This window comes from Parus major, chromosome 10 (assembly GCF_001522545.3).
Source record: "Parus major isolate Abel chromosome 10, Parus_major1.1, whole genome shotgun sequence".
Classification (NCBI taxonomy): domain Eukaryota; kingdom Metazoa; phylum Chordata; class Aves; order Passeriformes; family Paridae; genus Parus; species Parus major.
The window spans coordinates 5,016,267-5,043,343 of NC_031779.1; the positions used below are offsets into that span (position 1 = coordinate 5,016,267).

The 27,077-nt window shown below is 40.6% G+C and overlaps 1 protein-coding gene across 5 annotated transcripts in view; it reads left to right on the forward strand.

The window, feature by feature from the left end:
* The window catches only part of TRPM1 (transient receptor potential cation channel subfamily M member 1), a 116,370-nt gene that overhangs the window by 18,152 nt on the left and 71,141 nt on the right, over positions 1-27,077 (forward strand). For all 5 annotated transcript variants that reach the window (XM_033516896.1, XM_015639012.2, XM_015639006.2 and 2 more), the window contains 2 exons: positions 11,575-11,689; positions 25,991-26,086. In XM_033516896.1, the coding sequence (XP_033372787.1) occupies positions 26,084-26,086 (3 nt within the window). In that variant the 5' untranslated portion in view covers positions 11,575-11,689; positions 25,991-26,083. The remainder of the gene's footprint in view (positions 1-11,574; positions 11,690-25,990; positions 26,087-27,077) is intronic.

Consider the following 27,077-nt stretch of genomic DNA (forward strand, 5'->3'; position numbering starts at 1 on the left):
GGGGGGTGAGTGGGTGGGGTAGTGTGTCATGTCCTTGCAGAACGAAAGCATATCTTGTTCTAATATTTCATGTTAAAGCTATCAGGCTTGTTTGCATAAAGGCAGACTTGAAGCTAATCTCTCTGTTTCAAGGGCCACCAGACTCAGCACTCCACATAAACAGTGAAATGTTTGTGTCTGTCACTGTCTCCTACTACACTGGTTTTTCATTCACTTCATGATCAAATCCAGTTTTTCTCTCTGCATGAAGTGCTGCCTCAGTAAAACAGTGCTGGCAAACCCACATTGACTTAAAGGAGGAAAATGATTTCATGTTTTGTGGTGTTTTTTTCAGAGCCCCTCATGCGCTTTTTGCAGCCTATATCGAAGATCTCTTCCTGTATCTTTGCCTCCTGGATCCCTTATCTATTTTTAAGTCTTATGTTCTTTCCTGCATCTATTTTAACTCTGTTACTGTACCATTTAACCCCTGTGGGATATGGAGCTTGTGGGAAAGAAATGGCATATTACAAAAAAATACATTGGTTAATCTGCATACTCCTCCAAGGGTTTCATGGCACGGGACAGGCAGAAACCCTGACTAGGTATTAGGCATTTGTTTGTCAGCAGCTGTAGTATGAAGTGATTAAGAAATACTTAGTGAGGGTTTCATACTGTGTCTGTCTGATCTCGCTGCCTGGAATAATGCCTAAGCAAAATATGTAGTTTAATGCCTATGATTCAGGGTTTACCCACAACTCTGAAATGTTTTCCTCATGGGACATGTCCTGGTTCGGACTTGTTATGGGAATTTCCCTCAGCAGTATCAGTCTATGCAATGACACTGTGCTGTGCAAAAGTAAATAATACTCAAGCCTTGGATCTGCTTAAGTGTATTTTGTGCTACAGATCCTCCAGGGATTCCTATGAACTTGTGTTACCTTCTGCTTGTGTTACCGAAATTGCTTGAGCTTGTGTTACTTCTGTTTCTCCTTGATTGACTTTGTCCCAAGTCCCAAACAAGGCTGGAGAAGTATTTAATAAGACTTAATTCAGACTTTGGAGGAACAAGGCTGGAAACATTGCATTTTAAAAAAAGTTGCATTTAAAACAATTCAATTCTATTTTAAATTTAGCAACTAGATAGCTCTCTAGTGGCTTAACCTCTGCTATGCATAATCCTAATGGCATATCCCATCTTTGGGAGCTGGAAATCAGCGTTCATGGCAAAAATGTCTTCCAAGTGTTTACACTAGCTCCAGGTGACATTTTACTTTTCTTTAGGATTAAGTTTAGGGGCACGAGTAAGAATTACGTTGATGTAGGATGTCTTGTATTGCAGACAGTGATTCCTTCCTAGCCCATGCCTATCTAGCCAGGCATTGTGTTGATACAGCCAGGTGTTTCTTTATAAGTTGTTCTTCCCAGCTACTTCCATGGGGGTGTGTTCTAGTTCCAGGTGGTAGCTTCTGGAGGTTGTGTTGTGCCTGTCCTCACTCCAGGCTCTATCACTATCACTTGCTGCTTTGGTGCAGTTCAGGAAAGTGCAGCCAACCCTCCTGCACTGGATGAAAGCCATTGCAATTCTAGTTTTAGATGTTCAGTTTCTATTCTAAATTACATTAACATTGGAAGACTAACAGACTACTTTGGTCCAAAACTGCAGAAGTTAAATTTTCAAAAACTCTTGCATTCAGCAACATCTTACAGTGTCTCACAGGTTATGTTTTCAGAATAGTCAAAATTATTTCCTTCTTAAGGAACATTTTTAGTTGTAAATGTAAATTTGCTCATAGATATATCTTGTCTGTTATATTGCTTGAATTTAGGAAATGTGCCACTGAAATAATAAATTCCCACTGAAGTTCATACGTGCCATGTTTGCTTTTCTGAGTAAAGCCAGTAAGATGCCAGATCTCCTGTGTGGCCTTTGGCAAGCCATTAATCTCAACTATTTCAAAACTTTCCAGTTCTTTTGGACTTTTTCTTTTGAATTCTAAATTGGAGGCTGCTAAATCAAGTACAAAACTTCCACAGCTTCCAGCTGGACCTGAGGTGGTCTGCACAGCCAGTGCTTAGCTTATCCAAATCTACACAGTCTAAAACTAAAGAACATTGTGCCAAATGTTGGGTTTTTCATCCCTACCTCCACAGCCTCACCTACAACAGCAGGGTCACACCACCACCTCTAACCCTGCTGCCACATGGTCCCAGGCCATTCTGAGAACTGAGCCCTGGTAGGCAGAGAGATTTTTGAGCTTGATGTTACTGCAGTACAAGCTGCTACTTTATAGATACCAAAAAGCTGAAGAACGAAGAATTAATATTGTGCATATTCCTTAATATTATAAGGAATTAAATTCTCTGCTAGATTTTAGTTCAATGTCAGCCATTTCCTCTCAATTTAACAGACTCCAAATAGCTCATGCAGCTCATTTATTTATAAATATGATACACACGTCTGTTTCTCTCACTAAATTGCATCAGATTCTTCAGTTATTTTTTCCTGTTGGCCTCCCATTCAAAGTTTTCTTCCACTGTTCCTATTAACCTTGTTATTGTCTGTTTGTTGAAAATCATTCCTATTCTTGTAGAAATGCTGAATGCTTTCTGCCAGTCATAACACCTCCTCTCTGTCCTGTTATTTTATCTTTTGTTTTCCTTCTCTTTTAAAAATTTTGCCCTCTTTTTCTGTTACCTTTGCATGTTTATACATGTGACTAAAGTTTGGCAATCAAAATTTCATGTTATCCCCAAGTAGGAAAGTTAGTTTATCTCTGAATTTATTTGAACTAAGTAGATTGTTTTGGTTTTTGACTTGATTGAGACTTCCTTTCTCAGCAGTCTGTCTGCTGTTGGGTTCACCATGAATATGTAATTTAACTGCATATAAATTTCCACTCTGGGAACTGTGGTGGGTTATTTTCAGCATGCTGGAGATTAAACTTTGGTGATGCCTCTGAAAAGTATGTATGTAATTTCAAAACCAAAAGAATCATATTAGTTGAATTAGATGTTCCTTGTGAAACATCTTTATGAAAACAAGCATAATCTGTGGCTGGAAAGAATAGTAGCATAACCTTTATGGCATATGTTTACATGCTTTGCACAATACTGTGTTTTGATGAAGCATTGTTCATAACTTGGCAAAGACCTCTTAAAGAGTGTTGGCCAGAACCAAGATGATTTTTTCAGGAAAAACAACAGTTTTGAAAACTTTCAAATTAAATGTGTATTAATCCAGACAGACACACTATAATTCTCTTCTTGTTTGTAGAGTTTTAAATAAATTAGCTCCTGTACTCCCACCATCCCAGCCCCCTGGGGTTTCATTTCACGTTGGTGCAAAGGTGCAGATTCATTAAGAAACTGGTCACAGCGTTCCAGCTTGTGTATGTGGCTGTATGGCATAGAAAACTGGAAAATCAAAGGTATTAGTTCCAGGTCTGGTGGACTAAATATAACATAACATGCCAGAAAATCACATGCAGTAAATAAGCTTACCAAAATGTATTGTCTGCCATAAGGGTGTTCTGGCAAGTAGGGGCAGGGGGTAGAATATCACATTTGCCTCTGATTCTGAAGTGTGCTTCAACACTTGGTGGATGAAGAGTTTGGCCTGTAGAAAAATCATGGTATTGGCAAATCTCGTGACTGTGCCATTATTCAGTGTAACTGGTCAGCTAAACACTTAAAAGGCTGTGAGATGGCAATAATTACAATAGCAGTTGCAAACTGTGTGTCTGTGTGTATCCTTATTGTAACTGCATGATGTAAAACACAAGGGGCATCTTGATTTAACTGTATATGTGGTTGGTTTTTTTTCCTTCCTGCATACAAATTTCAATGTGAGAAATAATCCCAAATCCATAAAAAGTGAGATGTATGTATTTCTGTGTGGCTAAGGAGGTGGAGATACAGAAAAAGAACTGTTGGTATTGGAATTGTGTCTGCTCCCTTCAGCTGGGTCAAAACAGGCAAGTTCAGATTTCCATCTGTGACAAGCATGCAAGAAAAATGAGTAAAAGGTGGCATAATTACTACAGAAAAATTAGGATGAGAGTTTTACTGCTGTTGTGATTAAGCTAATTTCTCAGAATGTTAGCAATAATCCTTCTAGGTGTAAAATAGCCAAGCAGTCCTGATGCAAGAGACAGATTTCCAGCTGGTGGGCACATGGAGTTCATTCTGTTCTTATTTTGACTTCTACACGATTGGGCTTGAGTGAGTAGGAAGGAGGAGAGTAGTCAGAAGCTTGTGTCAAAGTGCTGTGTCCAGGCCACAAAGTGAGGACTTAGGGAAACACACATGCTGCTGACTACATTATAAATTTAGTCATCTTGCAAAGTTCAAGGTTGACTTAGTTCAGCCAGGCAGAGGGCCAAGCCAGTAATTTCTGTTTAAGCCCTAAAGATTGAATGTAGTGTACTGAGTTTTGTGGCTTGTTTGAGAGTGAGGGAGAGGTGGAAATCAGCAATTAATGTAGTTTCCTGCTAAGTGAGGTGCACAGCCAAGGATAACTCTATGGTCCCTTTCATGGAACATGGATTCCAGCTTTCAGTGACCGTGTGCTGAAATTATTGCTGAACTGCAGATTCAGGCATTAGAAGTGTGCTGGGTGCTTGCTGTTGTGCAGGTAGGGCCTGATAAGATCAAAGTCCTGTCTGGTAAGGCTTTTACCTTGGTTAGGGTGCGTGTTTTACATTCAGAAGATACAGGGCAATGTCTTTCTGATCTTAGCAGAAGTTGAGAGGCTTTGAAGGTCATTGTTTGGGTTATCCCAACCGTTTAAATTACAGTGAGGATCACATAAGGAGGGGCAGGCTCTCTCTTCAGCCACTTTCTTCCTGACAAGATCGTCACCCTGTGAAATGCGAATTTCCACTCCTGATGTACGGACCTTACTACAAGTGGTATTCTGTCAGTCAGGACCAGCTCTAGGCAAGTTTAGGCAAAAGTACTGGTGTAGGAAAGATTAAGCCTCAAAAACTTTTGCTTCTTGGTCTTCAGATACGTTCTCTTACATTTCCTGTTGCTAAAAATGAGGAGTATGCAAAATGTGAGTGATCGCGATATCCGGCATATCCTTGTTTACAAGGCTTAAACTCAAGGATTGCCTGGAATGTGATGTCAGAGCCACAGAGCGGGAGGACTCAGAGGAGGAGGAGGAGTCAGGGGTCCGGTGGACACGCAGGGCAGGGGGGACGCGGGGGAGGTGGGGCCGCGCTGGTACCGAGCGGGCGGCGGCTCGGGCGGGCCCGCCGGCGTTGCCCGTTTAAGCGGCGGCCGCGCTGTCCTCGCGTGCCCCGGAGGGCCCCGCCCGCGCCGCGCTATTTATAGAGAGAGAGAGAGGCGGGGGCAGCTCCGGCCTGACACGCGAGCGCCGGCCCGGCCCGCAGGGCTGTGTGTGTGCCCCTTCCACCGCGGGGCTGTGTGTGTGCCCCTTCCACCGCGGGGGAAAGCCGTGTGTGCCCCTTCCCCCGGGGTGGAAAGCCGTGTGTGCCCCTTCCCCCGCGGGGAGCGGCGTGTGTGCCCCTTCCCCCAGGGTGGAACGCCGTGTGTGCCCCTTCCCCCGCGGGGAACAGCGTGTGTGCCCCTTCCCCTGCGAGGGGACGAGCGGGGCCTCCCTCCCAGCTGCAGAGGCTTGCGCAGCCCCCGCTGAGCAGGGGAGGGAGAGCGAGCAGCGCTGCTCTGCAGGCCAGGTAGCGAAGGCTTCTGACCTATCCCTTGTCCCCTGAGGAGAGAACACTCTCTTCTTCCCTTCCCCCGTGTTTCTTTCTCCGCGGCTTTGGCACAGGAATCTCCACCTGTTCTAGCTGCAAGTGCTGGATTTTCCCCTTCTTTCTGGTCGATGGGAAACATGCAAGAAAAAGGCCGACGTGTCCTCACTGAGCAGTCCACCCACGCTCTGAGCTGTGGAGAAAGGAATGGAATGCTTTCCTTCTGCAGAGGATATCATTTACTACACACAAACTGTATTCTGTAAAACCAGTGAAGAGCCTTTGTCTCACTGTAGAGGCTGTGTAACTGTGTAATGTATTTGTATATCCCCTGTAATCAAAGAGAAAAAGAGGCTGTGCAGAATGAGACATAGGAATTGCCATACTGGATTAGAGCCATCTGCTTCAGTATCCTGTGTGAACCCAGACAGAAAAAAAAAGCTCTGTTGAGGAAGGGAATGTGCATCTCTTTTTTTTAAAAAAAAAACCTTCAAAAATACTGCAGTATGTTTCTGCATATTAAAAAAATTACTTCAATAGTTAGCATGCATCTTGGAACCTTAATTTCTATTTGCTTTTTATTTCTATACAATGATAAATACTCCTGTTAGTCATTAAAAAATGGCATTATTTCAATCCAAGTCCATTTGAGTGTGGCAACGGTTTCTCTTCCTCCAAGTTACTTTTGTATTGCCACTGTTTTTAACAAAGGATAAATCTAGTCAGAAAGACTCCATTTCTGTCAGTACTAGCGGAGATGAGGGAGCAGGTGTCCACATTTTGATGCTTTGAATTTTGCACCTTCCCTACAAGTCTTCATCTGAAAAGCAGCACGTTGTTACCACTTTGTGGAGCAGCTTCCCTCCAGCTTTCCCCTGGAGCACAACTGGATGCACTCAGCCACCCAGCCCTTTGGCAGGAATGGTATCTCTGTGATCAGCAACTGCCCGAGTGTGACAGGCATTGAAAATAAGGCCAATTGCTTTAATGCCTCTGCCAGCAAAGCCATGTGAGAGCAATGAGCATGAGTCACCGAGTTGGAGTGGGTTAGGAAAATCTGAGACACTCATTTTATGGTTTTCCCTGGGTATTAGGGGATTTGCTTGCTATTCAGGACAAATACTGTGTTCCTTCCCATACCCTTTGCTATCACCTCCTTTAATAGAAAACAAATCAACTAGTGGCAGGGAGCATTTACCTTGGAGGTATCTAGGGTGAAGAGAGAAAAAGTAATCTCTTAAGTGCAGGAACGCCCTCAGCACTTTAAACCACAGCATTAGAACAGGAGTCTCAAGTGTGCATTTGTAATGCTTTTGCCCTTTGCTCTTTAGAGGGTTGATTTGCTCCACAAATACTTTATGAACCTCTTGAGACTGTGGCACCATGTTATTCTTCAAAAGTGTCCGCTAGTAAATTCCCCCTGGATTAGAGCATGGGCTTCTGTCATAACATGTTAAATAACCGTAGGCAAATGCTGTCTCCATAAATACAGGTCTGTGTGCATGGTAGAATCACACACAAAAACAGCCAAGACACAATAAAAAGATCAACGTTGTATGAAAATAGCGAGAGAGTTGAGTGCCCTGTGTGTTCTGAAATGGACAAACAAAATTCGTAAGTCCTTCAAGGGTAGCCTTGTTTGTATGCTGTGTGTGCTGTGGTGTCACCTTTTCTTTGAATAGTTGACAAATTGAGCACAGCTGAACCAAATAAACTGAGGGCTATGTATCCACAGATCTTTATATTTTGCTGTGTAGTAGCAGTCACTGCACTGAGACTGGTCATCTCAGTATGTTGCCAGAGGGCATTTTCCCAATGAAATTTGTAGCATGGGGAATTTTGGTCTGGAGTTTATAGTCTGCCTGTGGTAAAGCTGAAATATACAATTATATTTATGAATGTAAAAAGAGCTTAAATGCTTAGCTCAGCTCCATGTGTCAATAACTGTGCTGCAGGCCTGATTGATCTGCTGGACCTCGGCTCTTTGCATACCCTCATTCTGCCTTTGGCTTCAGCAAAGTAACAGTAACTTTCTTTCATGTAGCCATGTTTAAAATCATACTATTGGGGGCTTCAAAATATGAGGAATCTTCTGTTTTTCCTTGGCTTTGGTTTATTGTGTTCAGGATGTTCCTTTTTTGGGCTTCTCCCTGGTGCCAGTTGGTACCACACTGCAGGGGAGATGGGCAGCACTTTTTGCTCAGTTGGAACATTTTGGCAGGTAGACAGGAGGTTTGGCCTTTGATAGGATTGGGCTGCTGAGGTTTAGTGGTGCCAAAGCTTCTCACAGAGTTGTCAGTGCAGGAAACTGTGTGTGGATCATCAGTCAGGTACAGGCTTGATGTTATCCTGCCATCACACCAAAGAGAATTACCAGTGAACTAACAGAGGAAACACAGTAAACCAAATAATAATTCTTCAAAGGACAGCAATATTCTGGCACTTTTGGAACTCCCTTTCAACAGCTTGCACTCTCACTTTTTGTTCTTGAACTCATTTTGTAATCTTTGCTTTTGGACTGTTTGGCTGATTATTATTTTGTGTACTATGAAAAATACTTCAGCTGTCACTTAGTTCTGCTCCTTGTGTAATAGATGATCTAAAGACATCATTGCTCAAATGTTTTTGTGTCATAATGGTAAATCCTCAGTCAAGCAGTTCCACCAAATTCAATCTAATTGAACCACAGTTTCATTTGTGTTGATCAAACTTTGATGCGTGTTTCACTGCAAATAATTGCCCTTTATAAGGTGTTTTATTTGAAATTTACAATCTGAAGCTTTAGGACTGCAGAAGTTTTTCAGAGTCACAGCTGAAAATATCTAATGAAAAAAACAAAAGAAGGAAGATTATAGTTAGAAAAAGCAGTCAGAGGTCAGAAGTTCACAGCTGATGGTAAAATGGGCCATATGTCCTTTTAATCCCAATTCAGGAGATAAGTAAAATCCGTGTCAGACTCCTTTTCAAACATGTTTAGAACCACAGAAGGAAGGGATACATTTTAACAGTGTCTGTTAGTATTTGACTTTTTTTATATAGGCAAGAGAGAAATGGGAAGGAATTTTTTTTTTAAAGCTGGTTATACCAGTTAGGAAAGGTTGGCTTCATACTGTGGATTTTTTTTTTTCTTTAGTATATATGAGACTGCAGTTAGAGTTGGACAGTTTTGAGAACAAATGGATTTTTAAATATCCTATTTGTTCAAGAAAAATGTAAGTCATTTTGTTGAAACCGTTAAGAAAAAAACCCAAAACAACTAATGGAAGTGAATATGTGGACTAGAAAATATCTGCCCACATACACTTCAAATTATCTGTCAAATATACTCATTTTCCTTCTCTTCAAGATACAATAATGTTTAGTTCACTCTGGCCAGTTGCATGTTCAAAATTCTATAGATAACACACAATCTTTAAAAAACATATTGCAGTAAAGAATGGTATATGTAGTTGTCTCTTTTAACAAGCAGAGGATGATGGAAACATAATATGATTTTGCTCAGGTCTAAAGTAACTTAGTAGCAGTGCTGCTTTGTTAGTGGGCATGTTGTGAACAGCTGACTATATGTTCTTTTTAATATTTAAAGCTTATCTTCTTCCTGGCTTTTTTTTTAAAGTCTGGATGGAAACACAGCCAAAGGGAACCTGGGTGAATTTTGTGAACACAGTGGGCTCATCATTCCACTGTGTCTTCCAATGAAGGAAGTTGATTTTCTCCCTGATGGGTTGAAGAAACACAGGCTGTCCTGGTAAATGAGGTCAGAACTGTTAAATATGAACTTTCCAAATACATGGGTAGGCCTGTGACTCAGGCACTGTTCTGCTAACTAGGCAGTATGAGGTCTGGGGAATCCTATATTTTCCTAGGCTGACTGGAGTTTGGCCTCCAGAAAAGAATTCACTCTGATTTCTGTATTGAGAAAGTAAACATGCTCAGAATGCTAAGATTTTTTTCTTCCTGATCTGTCCTAACAGTAATTTAACCATAGCTGTGCAGAGGATAGGTTATTTTTAGCCTAGATTCCTAAATCCATGCGAGACTCAATAGAACCTTGCTGTTTGCCTGAGTAACGTGGATTTCTGTGGCTAGGCTGGAAGAGACCAAACAATTCTGTGACAGGGATATTGTATCATGAACTGTGCAGCAGTGAGGTCCACAGAAAACTTCCTGTCAGTGTCTGTGCTCATGGAGTTCACTGACTGATGTTATTTGTGACAGTCATGTGGGGCACAGTGCTGTCTTGAACATACTCAGTGCTGTCCAACCCAAGAAGCTTTTTGGCCATTGGAAAATAGAGATTTTCTTATGGAATTTGGACTGTACTTTAACTACTCCTAGAAAAGAAATGTTTATTATGTATGAGTTTAAATTTTAACTCAACTGTTGGCCTAATTGACATCAGTGAGTTCAACAGAAACTGCAGGTAGTGACTAAGGACTCATTCCGACCAGTGATAAGGTACATGGGTAGGACTCTATGTCACCAGCCCTTGCTAACTGGACCTTGCTTGAAGTCTCTGGAAAGATCCCATGCAAGGGGAATCTCTTTTGGCACTGTGGGGCTTCCAGAAATACAATATTTGACAGTGTCATGAGAAGGAGTTGCTGTTTGTTATGGACAGCCGGGCTCCGTACTGTGAACTGTTCTGTTCCTCTCACATACAGAAGTTATACTCTGTGATCTGAGTTTTAGCACTAATTGAGAGCATGGCACATGCAACTTCAATGATAGTAATCAGGATGAGATTCACTGCTCAGTACTGTCCTGATGGGACATTTGCAGTTGGGTTCTTTTTCCCCCTTGGACTGAAGATTGATGAGAGGGAGGCAGTTCTCTCTTGTTTGGACTTGGTTGTTTATTCTTCTTTGATCTACATTACATGCATTCAAGGTACAAAGAGTTACGTGCACTAAGATAGAAAGGTGCAAAATGACTAACAAAGAACTTTTTCAGGGTCTTTTATATGCCCATTCATCCAATTAACAAATGCCAAGTAAATTATTTTTCTTAGTGACCCAATGACCCAACACCTTTGTGCTGCACTGCAGCATTTTCTATCCAGTCACTTTTTACTACCCAAAAACCTCTAGAAGAAGATGAAGAAGGAAGAAGAGACAACACCCCAAATCCTCCATCTTGTGTTTTGTTCTCTAAAGTAGTTCAAACTAACTTTTTCACCCAGTGACTGAAGAAAACGTTAATTTACACACTCACACTCTTCATTTTTCTATTTAGCTTTAACAGTTGTTTTCATGGTGTTAAGTGAAATTCAGTGCTTTCTTAGATGTCAGAGCCAGGTATCAGAGATAAGGGCACACACTCTGTGTCTCTTTGACTCCAACACAGTACATCACAAGGCCTCAATATTCAAGTATACCGTAGCTCTCAACAGAGGTGTCACAATCCTCTTCTGGCCCTAGCACAGGGTGAATTTCATGCAGGAATGCATTTCTTCAAAGCTATTTAAACCCTTAGAAGTTTAGGCAGTATTTAGTGGGGTTTTCAGAGTTGCATATCTCAAACATCTACTGCAAAGTAAATGGTATTAAGGTATCCAGTGATTTTTTTAAAGTATTGGCTGCCTCGTGAGATGTCTGCATATTGAGAAAAAGTACTAGAACAAATCTGGCTCCAAGTGTCCATTTATAATTGTCTTAGAAATGTGCCTCTGACTTGAATGGGAAAGGATTGTAAAAAGACTTAAGTAATTGGCATCTGATTTCATTACTGCACAGTGTGGTTTTATGATTTATTGAATAGTCGCCTAAATAGTTTAGTACCCTGTATAGTTTGTTTATTTGATATTAGAAAAACATTTATATAATTCTGTTATGAACTCTCCTCTTCTGAAGGGATGTGTTTGTCCCCTCTACAGGCCTGCCTTCTCTGTAATGTTGAGACATTTTCTAGGAAATTGCCATGGCAAGAAAAATTGCATCTCTCCTCTCCTCCTCCTCTCTCTGCAAAGAATATCCTATTATTTGTGAAAGGTAAGTGCTTTGTGTAACAGCTGCAATCAATGGTGTGATAGATGGTAAATATTAACAGTGGTGGTTTAGTGCATAAGCCAACTATTTGAAAGTGAAATTAGAGCTGTCAGGCCTCACACTGTCCTGTTGCTGACCACTGAAGATCTGCTAAGCCATTGTTGGTAGCATGTTTGAGAAGCTTTTGATGGAGGCAGCAGACTAAACCTCAGGGTGACTCTATATATCAGCTTCTCCTCATCCAAGCATGAACTTTCAGATGTGTCTCACTCCTGGTGAAACAGTTTGTATTTCAGCCAAGGTACCAGGGTGAGGAGGGCAGCTTTGAGTGTCACTGTGTTTATGTACCCAGATTACTGAGAAACCAAGTAAGAATGCAGCTGTGAGCCTTTAAAGCAGCATGCCATGGAAAAATAAAACACAAAGTATGTATGTGCAGGGGGGAATGTACCCAGTGTTTTGTGCATTCCAGCAGAGGCCTCAGTAAAGATTGGAATTTTAATTCTCATCTGACAACATTCCACGAAGACAACTTACATTCCCTTCCTGGTTCCCCCTCCCAGGAGATTAATGTCCAAAAAAAAAAAAATTGGCTGATTATTTATTCTGCCTTGGCTATCAAATAACTGTGGGAATGCCAACACTCAGAGTAGCTAGAGTACTTTCGGTTAGTTCCTCATTTGGTTTTTCTGGGATTCGTTAGTGTTAGCTGGTTTTCTCTCTATATATTGTTATTCAAAATCAAGATTAGAAATGTCTCCAGCTACACTTGGATCTCTGCAGGGACTCTTCAAGTTTCTTTTAACTACACACATGGTCCAACCCCCACATGCCTGTTGGTGTATAAGGCAGGAAAGCAGTGAGGCAATGACTCATGTGAATTTCTCAACAGCACAATTGAAGTACCAACCCCCACCTATCCCAGTAGGAACAAAGATCTTGAGCTGCACAACACCTGCTGTACAGTATTCTTATGTTCCAATTTATTTTTTTTTTTGTTCTGAGTGTAAATATGGAAAGTAGGCCCGTGTTCAAGGAATTTGAAAGAAGGAAATGTTGGTTTTGGAACTGACATCAGTGTGAGATCAGGAGAACCAGACTTTGCACACAGTCGTCTGTTCATTTCTGGATTACAAACTATACACAAAAAGGTGCAGAAGTCTGTTTCCTCTATATATATATAAAGTGGGGCTGCCAGCATTCATAATTATCCCATTTCAGCCACAACTCATGACTAAATAGTCAGTTAGTTAGTTGTATAGCTGAATTCATAAAATAATGAGTCTAGCCACTTCAAATAAGGATGCTTTTTTTCTTCTTCTAATTCTAGTAGTAGTCACAGTAAAACTTCTTCATAGCAGAAACTTTTGTTTAGCACTGTTAAAAAAAATTGTCATCTTAGAAAAAAAAACACATTGCCGGTGGGATTACCTTCTCTTTTCTCTTTGCCTTTTAATTGATAGTCATGTTTTGTAGAATGTCAGTTTTGGCCCATACTGTGATGTAGCTATGAGAAGCAGAGCACAAGACCCACAGTCCAGCAAGGAGGGCGATGACTTCAGTTATACTTTTCTGCTTCTATGATTCTAGACATCTTCAGCAGCTAGGGAGATTTACAGTACATAGGGAATATCTGATGTGTGACATGTGTCCTGTAGTACTGTCCCTGGCAGATCTCTGACCTCTGAACTGTCACTGGGTTGCTCAGAAGCCACCAATGTATTGTGCATTACTTGACTTGATTCTTCTCATGCGCCTTTTCCTTGGGTAAATGGGTGAGAATCTTTCCTCTCAACTTCATTAGCTCCTAACATAGATAAACACCTCTGGAGTTGTCCAAAGAGAGAAACTGGAGATTTGAAAGCTAATTAACATGTAGGTGGCAGAGTTATTTTTTCCTCTCTGGTTTACACTACTACTTTTGAGCTCAATCATGAGCAGCTAGAGGAGATGAGGACAAGCATCACACCATACATCCTATATGTAGGCACAGGCTTATCTGTGTCACCGGGCTCTGCTCAGGATGGTAGGGAAAGCTGTCCTGCAGCAGTGCTACACATGATGGGTGGGAGGGATCTTACAGGGAGGAAAAGGAGCAAACAATCTATTGCCTGTGTCTCTGTTTCCTGTGTCAGCAGTTTGAGATGGCCAAGCTATGTCACCATAGGAGAGGCCCACCCTATTCAAGTTCAGTGTTAAGAAATTGATTCAGTGCTTATGAAAAAGGCATCACTTATTGCCCAAGCTTCCCAAAACCCCTCAGAACATCTCAGAATCCTCACCCCACCCCATTTCCAACAAAGGCATCACAGAAAGTGACTGTGAGATCAGCTTTCCTTATATATGTTCTCCCACTGTACCATGCTGGCAGCATAAAAGGATAGACAAATGAAAACTGTCCTTTAGGAAGACCCTTTATAGAAGGAAGGCATTTATTTGCCTTTGTCTGATTGTTCCTTGCACCCTTTTAGAAAAGTTAGCTCTGTGCTAGCGGATCTGCCAGACTGTGCTGTGACATGGGCCCCACTGGAGGTGTTATGAACACGGTGTGCTCTGGCTCCTTTCTGCTTGGAACACCCTGAACCTTCACAGGGTCTGTTCACAGCAGATGAGGAAGACAGGGACTTAAAAATTCTTTTCCTCTAATCAAGCTTAAGAACCAGAGCACTGAGCAGGAGAGCTGGTATGTGGGCTGGCTGCCTAGAAGGTAGCCCTGGCTTTCAGAAGTAGGATCATGTGGTTGTATCAGTAGGGTTTGCTCACAGAGATGGCTCTGGCTTAGGAATCACGATGCGGTGAAGCACCTACTTCCCTTCTGGTAAGGAGGAGGAATAGCTGGGGGGAGGTTGATGGGCCAGAGCGTGAGCTAGAACATTCTGAAAGCTTTTTCTGGGAATTGGCAAATACTCTGGGACTTTGAGGGCCTTAGTATATTAATCTATGTAATTACCTTTTGCCCAGTATCCTAAGCAGTGGATGGGGATTCTCTGAGCCTAACCAAATGCAAAAATGAATGCTCATCTCATTCTCTTTTGAGTTTTTAAAATTTTTTTTGATGGGTTGTTTTTTTCAGTTGAACTAATTAAAATCAAAACCTTAGTTAAAACCTTGTATTTTTCAGGTTAGTTGTAGTTCAGCATTAATGCCTGGGTTTGATACTGCTTACAATAGCAGAGAAGCAATTGTCTTTTATGGTAGCTATAAATCTTATTTTCCAGAAGTTAATGTAATAATAATAGTTTTAAGGCTCTCTTATTACCAGCTGTAAGTCTAATTTTCTAACAAGACTCTGCTAATTGTATTACTCTGGCTTCAGCAGTTTTCTTTGTGCCAGAGTCCCTTAGAGGGGCAGTAGATTCTTAGCCAGAGCTCTTGTTTTGATCCTGTAAAATGTAGTTTTGCTGTAATAGTAGCTTGTTCTTAATAATTTTTATCTGCTTTATTAATTTTTTATTGTCTAGATTTTGTTATATCAATTACTTTTGCATTGCTGACAGCCTAACTGTATGTAGTATAAATAGATCAGTATCCACAAACTGTCTCAACTGAACGTAATTACATTAATCTCAGTGAGTACAGCATTCTCCTCACCAGCTGGTAGAATTTTGCTTGTATTAAAAGTAAAATTTTCAAAACATTACATTACCTGAAAATTAATTTGGAAAACTATCCCCAAGAGTCTCTTTCATAGTCTGCTGCTGTGAAAAATAAATGGACATGTCAGATTCTGCCTTCAGCCATAAGAGGTTTTGAGGCAAGTAGTGTTTAGTCTGTTTGCCACATCTTGCTTGTGACCTTCCAGCATTCACAGTTGCTCTTGGGCAGTCACTGGTGCATGGCCCAACAGGTCTAAAAGGGAAGTAAAATTACAGTATGAAGGGCAGGGCTATATAGGCAGTTCTGTATAGGGAGATGAAAATACATCTTTTGGGCTCATGTTACCTGACTGAACCTATTACACAGTCTCAACTTTAGCTAGGTAGAGGGACATAATATTTTTGACTGATGTTAATTCCCATTTTCAGAGACTCACCTTAAAGGCCAGTGTTCAGGAATAATTTTTTTCCATTTGTGATCTTTATTAAAGACTCTGAGGAAAAGCAGATTGGAAATTACAATTGCATTTGGCACATACTGTACTGGTAATCCAGCATCCTAAGAAAAGGATCACTGTAGCTGAGGATGCAACCGAGGAACTAAAACTTTCAGAGAACATGTTACTTCCTCTTTGCTGTTGGAAGCTTTGTTTCATTCTGCAATAAAATGTTCAGCATCCTCTGGAAATTTGGGTTCTTGATCCTCTTCTCTCTCTCTAATCCTAATGTCCTTCCTGACTCTCGTTCTGGGCTGTGAACCAGATGTGTTCTGACCTGTTTCTTTGTCTTTGGGAGTTGCTGCCAGACTGGCCTCAATGAAATATGTCACTTCACCTTCCTTTTGGATGAAGATAGATCCATGGTTTTTCTGTTTAGTAACATCTGGGGCTGGTAAATACTTAAGTAGGGAATTCATTTCCCTGGCAAACTGTGACGGTGGAAAGAAAACCAGAGTGGTGTGCAGAGCCAGCTCGCTGGCCGTCTGCAGAGCGGCCAAGGATGCTCACAGGCAGCTTGCCTGCGCCATCTGCCGGAGCCTCCTGCTGGGAATGCTGGGGGAAAGCTTGGCTGCACACACTGCACCGTGCGGGAGAAACAGGAAACGTGCCTCAACCAGGACTCGGTGTGTGTCATCAGACTGCGAGAAACCAGGTGGCAACAGCCGTCTCCAGGAAGCACAGAGTGTAAAGAATAATTAAAGGTTTGCTTGTGGCTGCATTAATTACGACCTTTCTGGTTGTTTTTAGGACACACGAAACTACTGAAGCCAGTTATATTTAGAACAGTGTACAAATCTGTATAATGCTGTCATTTATGGCATGTGCTGCTGCGCAGAAAATAGGACTCAGAAAGTAGTTTAGTGAAAGCTAAATAAGATAATTACTAAGTGGATTAACTTAAAATGTTTTTAAGTTAAAAAAGTTATGGGAACTAAAGCATTGTTTCAGAAGTAGCAGGCCACAGAGTAATTTCAGATATACAAGGGTGTTATTCATTTCAGATAAGAACTCAGTGGCTACTGATAGACTTTGAGAACTTCTATGCCTCTCTTGTCACCTCATTGAAAACTCACCTGCCCATTACATTGATTTTTTTTTTCTTTCAAATAAAAGCAAAATAAAAGGTTTATTTGCAAGACAGCTTCTTATCTGGCACTCTGTCCTGCAAGGATTGCTTTGTGTTACCTAAACTAAATGTCACAAACCAGTTTGTTTTAACAACATACTCCACCGTGGAAGAGGTCAGCCTACACCAAAAATGCCTCATTTAGGTTTTTTGTCAAAATTTACATAAAATACAGAATTTCCCCCACAGAAACACAGGTTGTGTTGCAGAATGTCATTAAATTCATGCCTATGTTCTCATATGCCTTGGACAATGCCTTACTGACTAGTGGCATTTCCAGGTAGTTTGTGAGTTTCATACTGGTTACAGCTGGGTTGCAAGGTACTGGTGTCTTTTAAAGTATCTGGAGCATCAAGCAGTGTCTCCAGTCAGTACCACTGTTCTTGTTCCTGCTCTGGGTGGAGTTACAGGTGTTAACTCCTCCTGGGATTTGTTCCCTTGTTTGGTAACCAGCCTTGGCTATTAAGTTACATGGTTAGAAAAGATTAGATGGCCTACACCCAAAATTGAACACTGAATACAAACACTGCTTTTTCTGACATGACTTGACCTTCTCATAATTGCTACCAGCTGGGGAGTGGTATCAGCCTGCTCCCATCTGCTGGCATTGATTCTTCGAGGGGCATTTTGGCTTGTGAGTGGGAGGGGTACATGACCTTATTGCCTATCAGCTAGTAGTGGAAAAGTGAAACATAAATACCTGCTTGGTTCTCAGGCTTAAACAGCTACAGACTTATAATTTGGATCTTTTTACTCAAAGCTAAGCTTTCAGAAACCCTTTACCATATCACTTTCATGATTATCTGTGACACAGCACTGTCACCTTTGGCAACCGGTAAGTCTCTAATAGGAATAAAGCCTGTAGTAGTCCATAGCAGCAAGCAGGCTTACTCAAGGGAATTAGGAATTAGCCTTTAGTAATACCCTGAGTGGACGTTTGCACATCCTCCAGAGCTAAAAGAACCTCTGCATGCTGAGGGCTATGGGGATTGCTTTGATTTTAGATGGAACATTATCTTGCTATGTCTAACTAACACACACCCCAAGGATGTGGTGCTGTCTTCAAGTCTGACAAGGTAGGTGCTTCTCATTTCTCTATGTTAAGGAAACAAGATAAATGAGTGTAGATTGGGTGCAGGTGAGAAAATAAATGTGGTTGTCTTTTCTACCACTGTTCTAGTGGCTATTTGCTTGGGTCAGAGATCTTTTGCAAAGCAGAAAGCTAAATAAGGCTCATTCTGCCTTCAGGGAGATGAGACCTGCTTGTGTTTTCCCCCCAAGAGGTAGTTATCTCTTCTGGTGTGTCTTCTGCTATTTAAAGGAGTTTAAATATGACCACTTCTTTTAATACAGTAATATTTTTATGTATCAGGACATTTTCTATTTTGCCTTTAATCGAAGAGATAGATTCTTTTTCTTCAAAATAAATAATGAAAGTAAATTTTTAGCTGTCTGATGGATGCTTGAGGAGAAAATACAGAGGTACCTATGTGTTTTGTTAGGTCTTGTTAAATGCATTATTGAAAGTTCAGGGGGTTTAGTACTCATTATACTTGTAGGACAAAACATGGCTGATGCACAGAACAGTAGAAGAAATAGATGATCAATGAAAAATGCTTGATTCTGTAAACATGATGCAAGGCAAAGATTCCAAATTAACTGATTTTTCAAACTGGCATTGTTTTTGTTTCACTGTCATGATTTTCTCTCCAGTGTTCCTTGATCTGAAGCAAAGAGCTAGAGCTCTGAATGTTTGCAGTTTGTCTTAATTTACCAACCACACTGGAATCCCTTACAGTCACAGTTACTTTGAGATGAACACGTAACAAAATGTCAAATTAGATCAATAGAGTAGCTTTCTTCATATCTGTATTGATTATGTGACTGCTGAAATGGAGCTTGGCATGGACTTAGTCATCAGCTGAGCCTTGAGTGGTTGAGGGGAGAAATTTCCTAGCTCTAGCTGTTCATGGGATGAGAGCTTGGGAGTTTTGCAGGGACTTGGTGCACAGCAGCTGGGAAGAACTGGTGAATATAGATGTAACAACTCCAAGGAGAGCTCAGTGGCAGCAATGAAAACCTCAGTCTTATGGTCATCTGCTTTTATTTGTGAGGACTCACTCTTTTGCTGGGTATTCATTGCAACCATGTGTGTCCTATACAAATATATAAATACAAACTTTAGCTCAGACATTCTCTTTGCAGCCCTAGCTGCCAGTTTCAGGGGTGTCAATGGGAAATTCTTCAAAGTACCTTTCTACTTGAAATTTCTCATTAATTTTGCTGCAGAAGTCTAACTTGATGTACAATTTTCTGCTAGTAATACAAAGCTGAATGATACCAACATGTGCCTTCACCCTTTCATTGGACCACACAAGTTTGGAAATCAAAAGTTCAAAAGTTAGTTTTGGGCAAATGGTTCTTCCAAGAATCCATCTTGCAAGGACAACTTGGATAAAATGTGGGTTAAGCTGTGCAAGAGTAATGCATTATCAAAAAAAGTGTCTGCAAATTGAGTCCATTGGGGAAATAGTCATCAAGACTAATTGCATTTGTATGAGTTCAAAGCTACCAATGCTTTCTTTCAGTCTTTTCTCCACTGAAGCCAGTTATCAGACTTGCTTGAAACTACTTTCCATCACAACTAATTTAAAACCTTTTTGCATCAAAAGACCAAGATTTCATCTGAAAAATACCAGTGGTTCAAATTGCCTTATCACTATGTTTCTTCCTTGTTCAGTTTGGGAATTTTTCTCATTCACAGTTACAACTAGTTGTGTCCTGATAAAATAGGTCTTCAGTGTTCACTGAGTTCTGTTTAATCTGCTTATTGCCTCCAAAAACAAATGTCAAAATTCTGATTCAAATGTGTGTATGTTGAGAATTAGTTGGCTGCAGTGAAACAGTATAACAGTTTTCTAATTTAACAGTAGGCCCAAACTTACAGATCCTGGAAAAGCCTAGTTCATCTCACCTTCATTAAAGGTGGAATTCAGCCTACTGCTGTGGGTTGGCATAAAGCCAATCTATGCTTAACTCTCCCTAAGTCCTAAAATATGCACTGCTTTTGTTTCTGAACTATGGTAAATTTTATGTGGAGAATTTAACACTTGTACAGATTGGGCCCCAAAAGCCGTAGTAATTGCTAAGGGGAAAAATAAAATCTTAAATGTTCAATAGAACACAGCACAAAAGTGTGCTTCTTGATAAACTAAAATTTGTTTTCATAGTCAAGACTTTTTCTTCATCTTCTGTCATACTACTCTTGGAGTTCATTGTTTACAAATATTCAAAGTAGTACCTACTTATAAAATATTTCACGAAGCCTTCATTTCATTGTAATTCTGTTGTTCTGGAGCATGTGAAGATGAAAATTTTTTAGGACATCTGGGGAAATGTACTTCGGTGCATTAATAATCAGGTATATATTGACTGTATAGATGTGTATGTATGTTTGCAACTAAATGGATGTGTTAATTTGAAATTTTGCACTTTCATCTGTTGAGACAACTTGGCAAGTTCAGCAACAGTAGCAGAGTATGATGGTGACATGTGGAACTCTGCCATGCAGGTAGGAACGTTGCTCTTCTGGTGCTTCTGCTGTGGTGACTGTCCAGGGGTTGGCACTTACACTGTGCCTTCAGTAAAACAGTGTCTGTTAGCTCAGCATCTGGGTTACCCAGTCTTCCCAGGTACAGCTGTCAGCCTGTTATCAGGGGACACTGAGCTGTGCTTGTTATTGTTTCCTTGAGTGGAAAAACAAGGGACTGTGAGCAAACCCAGCCAAAACATGGTTTATTTCTATGTAATTCCCCCAGTTCCCCTCTTGCAGTCATATGTTGATACTTTGATGAAAATTCAAACTAGAGACCCTGAAATACATTTTAATTAAGAGAAGTGAAGGAGAGAAGTCTGCAAAAATGAGTGTGAGCAGCCTGGACTGAGATGGCAGCATGGGTAGTTCTTAAAGATGTGCAGATTCATAAACACATTTTCTAAAGAGGTGTGATGTACGCACCAGAAAGGGGCTTCCTGGGAGGGAGAAAATGTCTCCAGTTCTACCTCAGTCCCTGGGCACGTATGGAAAAATGCCACTGGTTGGACAAGTCGTGGTTCAGTGGTGCTGCAGGAAGCAAACCCCAAACATTTGTGATGCAGTGAGGTGTGATTGCAGCGCTCAGGGGTTGATGTGGGGCAGGGCAGGGCAGTGGAGTGCCTGGGACAGTGCTCCAGTCACTGCTGCTGTGCTTGTGGGAAGGGAAGCACAGTGGTGATGCTGCCCCTTCTCAGACCTGCCACAGCACAGAGCTTCCTGTTTTTTGCAGCCAGAATGGAATAATGCTCTGCCAGCCAAAGGAAAGCCGTCACACTGCCTGCAAGGCTTCTTTTTGGTGGTGTGCAGGATGTCTCTTCTGTAAACTTTGTGTTGCTTTGCTCAGACAAAAAGTTGATTGTCAAAATGTGAAGTGGTAGAGTCTAAGAGTTTCATAAGTCAAACAATATAGTTTAAAAACCTGTTTAAAGAGTTTTTCCTTTCTGAAGGCATCTTAAAGTCAGCATTGCAGCAAGAATTGTGCTAAGCATACATGTAGCTGCAGTCTAGATTGTCTGTTCCAGCTGATACACATTTTACACTCCTGAGTTTTTCCCAGCTTAGTGAGTAAACATACAGTCTTAGCTGACTGCAAAAAGATTAGTTTACTTCAGTGGGCTTAATCTATGACATAGACTAATCTTGGTGTGATCCTATTACTGCAAGGTCAGCTGGGATTGTAGTGTTTGGTTGTCTTGCTTTGCTCATTTGATTACAGCATTTGTGGTTTGGAGCAGTTTTTGTCTTTATTGGTATCTTGGAGACTTTGTAGTCAGGAGAGAGGGAGAGAGAGAGCTGACTCATGTGATCCCAACTTTGAAAAAGTTAGGAGAATGTAAAGGGAGAAAAGGGAGGTCCTTGTCTCATGGTGTATCCCCTCATCAGCATTACTTTTTGAAATTCAAGTCATAGCAAAGGAAATCCACCATCATTTTTCAGATTTCTGAAGATCTGTGTGGCAGGGGTTGGTCATCTGGGAGGTATTGCAGTGATAAATGTTCCTAGCAGAAATGGAGAGCCTGCCACTGATGGAGCTGGTAAAGGTGGGAATTCTAAAATTGCCCCTGGACCAATATCTGGCTGATGGGTCTGTCACAGGTAACTTCTCTTTGCCTCTCAGCACAGCAGTCTGGTGGCTCTCAGGTCTGGGTGTTGCTGGTAGAGGATTGATCTGTTGCTGCCCAGAAGCTGTTTGTTTCCAGTGATTAATTTGGCACATCTCACCACTGAGCATGAACTGCAGCTGATGTCATGATCAACAGATAAGAAGGATGAGGTGCTCCTGACAGCCTGTGAGTGAGAGTATGTGGTGTCTTTCTCTGGCATAAACACCACAGCAGCAGCTCCTGTTGGCAGTCCCAATGAAATCAGTGAAAACTATAAGGGGTTGCACCTTCTTCTACAGAGATTGGAGGCAAAAAGCACAGTTGCTTTTTCATCTAGTGCCTGATAGGCAGATGGGAGCAATGGATTTTTCTCCTAATTGATGTTTTCAAATCTTCTCTAATTTAATTTTCACTGCTTTAATGCACCTTTCTTAACAAATGCCAGTCAACAGAAGGTAAAACTCTACAGGCAGAAAAGATCCAGCATAATGGCAAAAGTCACTGGAATGTCACAGGACTCGCTGAGTTATGCAATGACAATAAACAGGGACCAGCAATGCACTGGCAGGTGCTAAGCTCTGTCAGACAAGGCCACCTAGAACATGCTGATTCACTGCTTGCTGAGCTGTGCTAGAGTTGTTTCTGGACTGCATCATCTGTCATGGGTAAATTTAACTGAAATAAAGAAACCTCTAAGTGATAAGAGTTATAATGCAGAGAAGGGGGATCATAGTACTATATTTGTATTTATCTTCCCTTTTCTTTCTTTTGGTGATGAACTGTGAAATGAGATGTTCGAATTTTGTAGCCATCCCTTTTAAATTGACATCCTTTGGATTTCAGTTGAGGTTTCCTTTTCTCTTCTCTTCTGTAAAAAGTTTTGTTAATGTTGGGAAAGCACTTAAAACATCTTGCAAAAGTTTGAACCCATTACCATAAAGAACAGTGGGCTTGTCAGTAGAGCTGAGAACGTTCTTTAAAAATACAGGGATGTTTTGCTCAAGCACTTAGCAAACCATAATCATACCTGTATCTGTCAAAGAACTCCAACTGATTTTACAAATATAATGCAATTTAGTGCCTTTGCATACGTTTATATGATTGCTTCTTTTATTCATGTAGAGGAAAGAAAGATACTCAAGTTATGGGGTGACTTGTATGTGGTCCCATACAAAATCAGGGGCAGGAAGATAATATCTGATTTTCAGTCCCTTACTTTACATTGAAACCTGTTCTACATCTTATCTTTATAGTTATCTTGCAGCTAACTCGTCCTTCATACTGTCTTGTTCTTCTGGCACCAAAATGTATTCATATGCACATTTCTAGGTCTTCCATAGGTTTTAGGTACCATTACTGCTAACTGTTCCAAATTTATTTTGTGTATTTTATTTACCTTTTTTATTTTTTTTTCATTTGAAAAGCTTTTTTCATAATCAGAGCCAACATCATGGTGTCCAATACCAGTACATCAGGGTTTGGGAAAGGTTAATGATCAATTAAATTCCTTTTTCCATACAGAAAGGTTTTTAAACCTATTCTGGAAAATTAATAGTGCGTAACGACGAACATATTTAACCTTTCCTACATGCCAGTGTATTAAATATTAGCCACGGTTGTATTTCTGGAGGAAGGATGGACAATACTCCATGAGAAAATGTGAAAGCACTCCTGTGCTTTCCCAAGGAATGACGCGCTGCAAAGCAGCACCAGGTGGCGCTGGTGGCACCCGAAAGGCGGTGAGTGGGAAGGGCCGGCTTTTGGGGAGTGGGAGCACTTCCCGGGAATCCCACCCGCTGGATGCAGGACTGGGCATTCTGTGCTTGGAACTTTGCAGCCGAAACCAGTGCTATGAATTAGAGAATTGATACATTACCAAAGCATCTCAGGGAAGTCTGTCCTCAGTTTTTCAGAATTGATAACAATTAACTTATTTCCTAGTAAGAACCAATTGCTTCTTCTGCCTCAGGAATGATGAAGCACAGCAGGAAGCCTTGTCTCTTCATTTAGTATGTTGAATATTAGCAGAGTTTCCAGCACATCTGCTCTTCAGACATTCCTTGGTTACTCAAGCAGGAAGCAGGTTTTTTGTCACCAGTTGCAGATACTGGCTCGTGGTGGGGAGCAGAAATAAACAACTTCCAGAGCTACAACTTCATTCTTTCAGTTCTCAGATCAGTGGAGTTTTGTGGATTGGTATCCAGTGGGGGAGTTCAAGGCTTCCATGCTTACTTGTCATTAAATTACTCATTTTACTTATGATCTAATTTTTCAGTTCTCTCTTTTTCTTCACTACCCTTTCAAGTCCTCTGTTACTAGCTAAGTAAGAAACAATCTTTCTTGCAGCTTTTAGTTGCTCATAGATATGGAAAAGGATTTATTTAGCTTAGTTTGAGACATGGTAATGCATTGACACAAGTGGTGTATTGAATACTGAAACAATGATTTTACTCAAATGAAATGAAAGCAAAAATTTATGTAATTCTGAGATCCTGCTCTCATTGAAATCTGTGTCAAAACCCCACTTGCTTTTAGTATTGTGAGGCTGAAGCTGATTTCTGCCTGTGTTTATGCAGTATGTGTTAAAGTCACCTGGCCTGAATCCCATATTCAGTGGGGGGCCACCATCAATGACAATGGTTCTACCTCTAAAATCAGTCTGCTTTGCATTTTGGGTCTATGTTTAGATCCTGCTCACACCCAGGAGCCCCCAGCATCTTTCAAGTCTGCCCAGCCCAACAAACTCTTGGTGCTCCCCTCTAGCTCCAGTTTGTGGTTCCAATAACAGAGTTAGCATTCTGTTTTTATTACAGAGGAAAAGTAACTGTATGGATGTATGACAGTTTCAGACTGTTTTAGACATAGGAAAAAACATTTAACAGAAAACATTTAAAGGCATTTTATTTACGACATCTAATTATTTGAATAGAAACAGAGTGCTTGGAAAATAATGAAAATACAGGGAAAATGAAGAAAAAATCTTGACCTGATGATTCAGACAAAGTGATCATAATGGTCATGCAGGGTGAATAATCTGTTGATACTTTGTAACATTTGTCAGTGTAGGCTACCAGGTGTTTTACTTTAGGACAAGGAGGTGCCTTGTAACATAGACAAATCTGGGACCAGTGAGAAGTCCTTTCTCAGGGCTGATGATGCACAGAAAATGAAAAAAGATTCAGCAAAGCTTGTTTGTAAAATAATCACATAAAGTGCAGTGTAATCCTTTCTGTCATCTAATTTATTTTATGACTATGACTATGAGGACTGGAAAGAATTACCGTTTTCTATGTATCTAAAAGGAAAGTCACTTCTGAGTGTGTTGAGACTAAACATCATTGTAATTAATTTGTTGTCATTATCTTGAAAGTAGAAGTGAAATCATAGAAATGTTTTATAAGCTTAGCTTGGTATCCAGAGTAACAATTTACTTCTTCTGTTTTAGTGTACCTAACACAGTTATGAAGTTCAGTCTCCATACAATTTATTATTATTATTATTATTATTATTATTATTACATTCATAGTCCTATTTTTTAGAATTCAGGTTTTACCTCCTCCATATTTCAAAGAATCACAAGTCAGCAAATCAATTTTCTTTTCTTAGCTTGGAAGACCTATCCATTTGCAGAGTCCTAGGATGAGACAAGGGCCTGATTTGTCAGACTGCTTCCAAGGGGGAAGACAGTTGCTAAATAAGAGAGGCTTTTAGAAGAATGGAGAAACAGACAACGCTGAAGTAAAAGTACCGCAGTGGCCCAGAGTCTTCCTCTGAGTTCAGGTGTAGAGTTGACTACATGGAACTTCTTCCCTCTAGGTGCCATTCACTTGCTGAGTTTTTGTGTAAAGTGTTATGTTTTTAATCCATTTATGCTCTTACCTAGGTTGCTGCAGCAGTGCTTTGAGGATATGTAGTTTACAGAAGAAGTCAACTCTTCACCCAGCAGTCCCCAGTGACCTCCAGAGTGCTTATTCTCATGGTAGGTAACCAGCACTGAGTAATATTCTGTGCTTTGCTTCAGGGAGGCAAAATAAAGAGTCAAGAACAGTTAAGTGTAAAATGGACCCTAGGCTGATTTTCAGTTAAGCACATGACTCTTGAAATTCTTATATTGTATCACAAATGTCAAAGGACATCAAAGCAGCATGCTCTTTTTACAGAAAAAATTCTTCTAAGACATCCCATTTTAAAAAAGTGCTTTAAGGTTTGTTTTGGTTTTTTTTTTTATATAATACATTGCCTATGAAGGAAACTGGTGTTTAGTTTGCTACTCATGTTAAGTGCAAAGTGAAGGAAGGCCTAATTCTACATGTCTTGTACATGTAGGTCTTTACAGAGGTCTAAGCCTATCTTACCCCTTCCTGTCAGTGTAAATAAAGTTCATTGGATTATGGATTGTTGCTTTCCATATTTAGTTTGACTACTAGGGTGAGTGGAAACATTTTAGCTGACATGATAGACTACAGATCAAAGCTTTAAATCTATTGCTTTTTGTTTTAAACTAGCATCAAACATCTCTGATGTGATGTCATAGAATACAGCTCTGTGAACAGCAAGAGCAATGTTTTTGTTGTTTTTTTTCCTATGGGCTGAAACAACTACAGTTGTCTCTAACCAAACTATTCACCTTTTAAAAATACATTGTGGTAGGATCTTTGGGACATGGATGTGTTCATGATTGCAGATGTTAAATTCCTGTGGAGTGGTGTCAATAAGATGTACAACTGCTTATTATGTCTTAGTGTGTTATTTCTGTGCATTGTGCTTTTCCCAGAGAGCAGGCTGTCAAAGACCTTGCAAATAGAGTGTTTTCTGCACTCTGCTTGCTCTTTTATGGGGTGTATGCTCTTGCTTTTTTCATAATCAGAGTGTGACCAATTTGATTTCATTACAAAACATGGAGGATGGTGGACAGGTGTGTTGTTTCATGTCATGAACCAGTCTAAAAGTCTTTCACTTCCTTGCTGTGC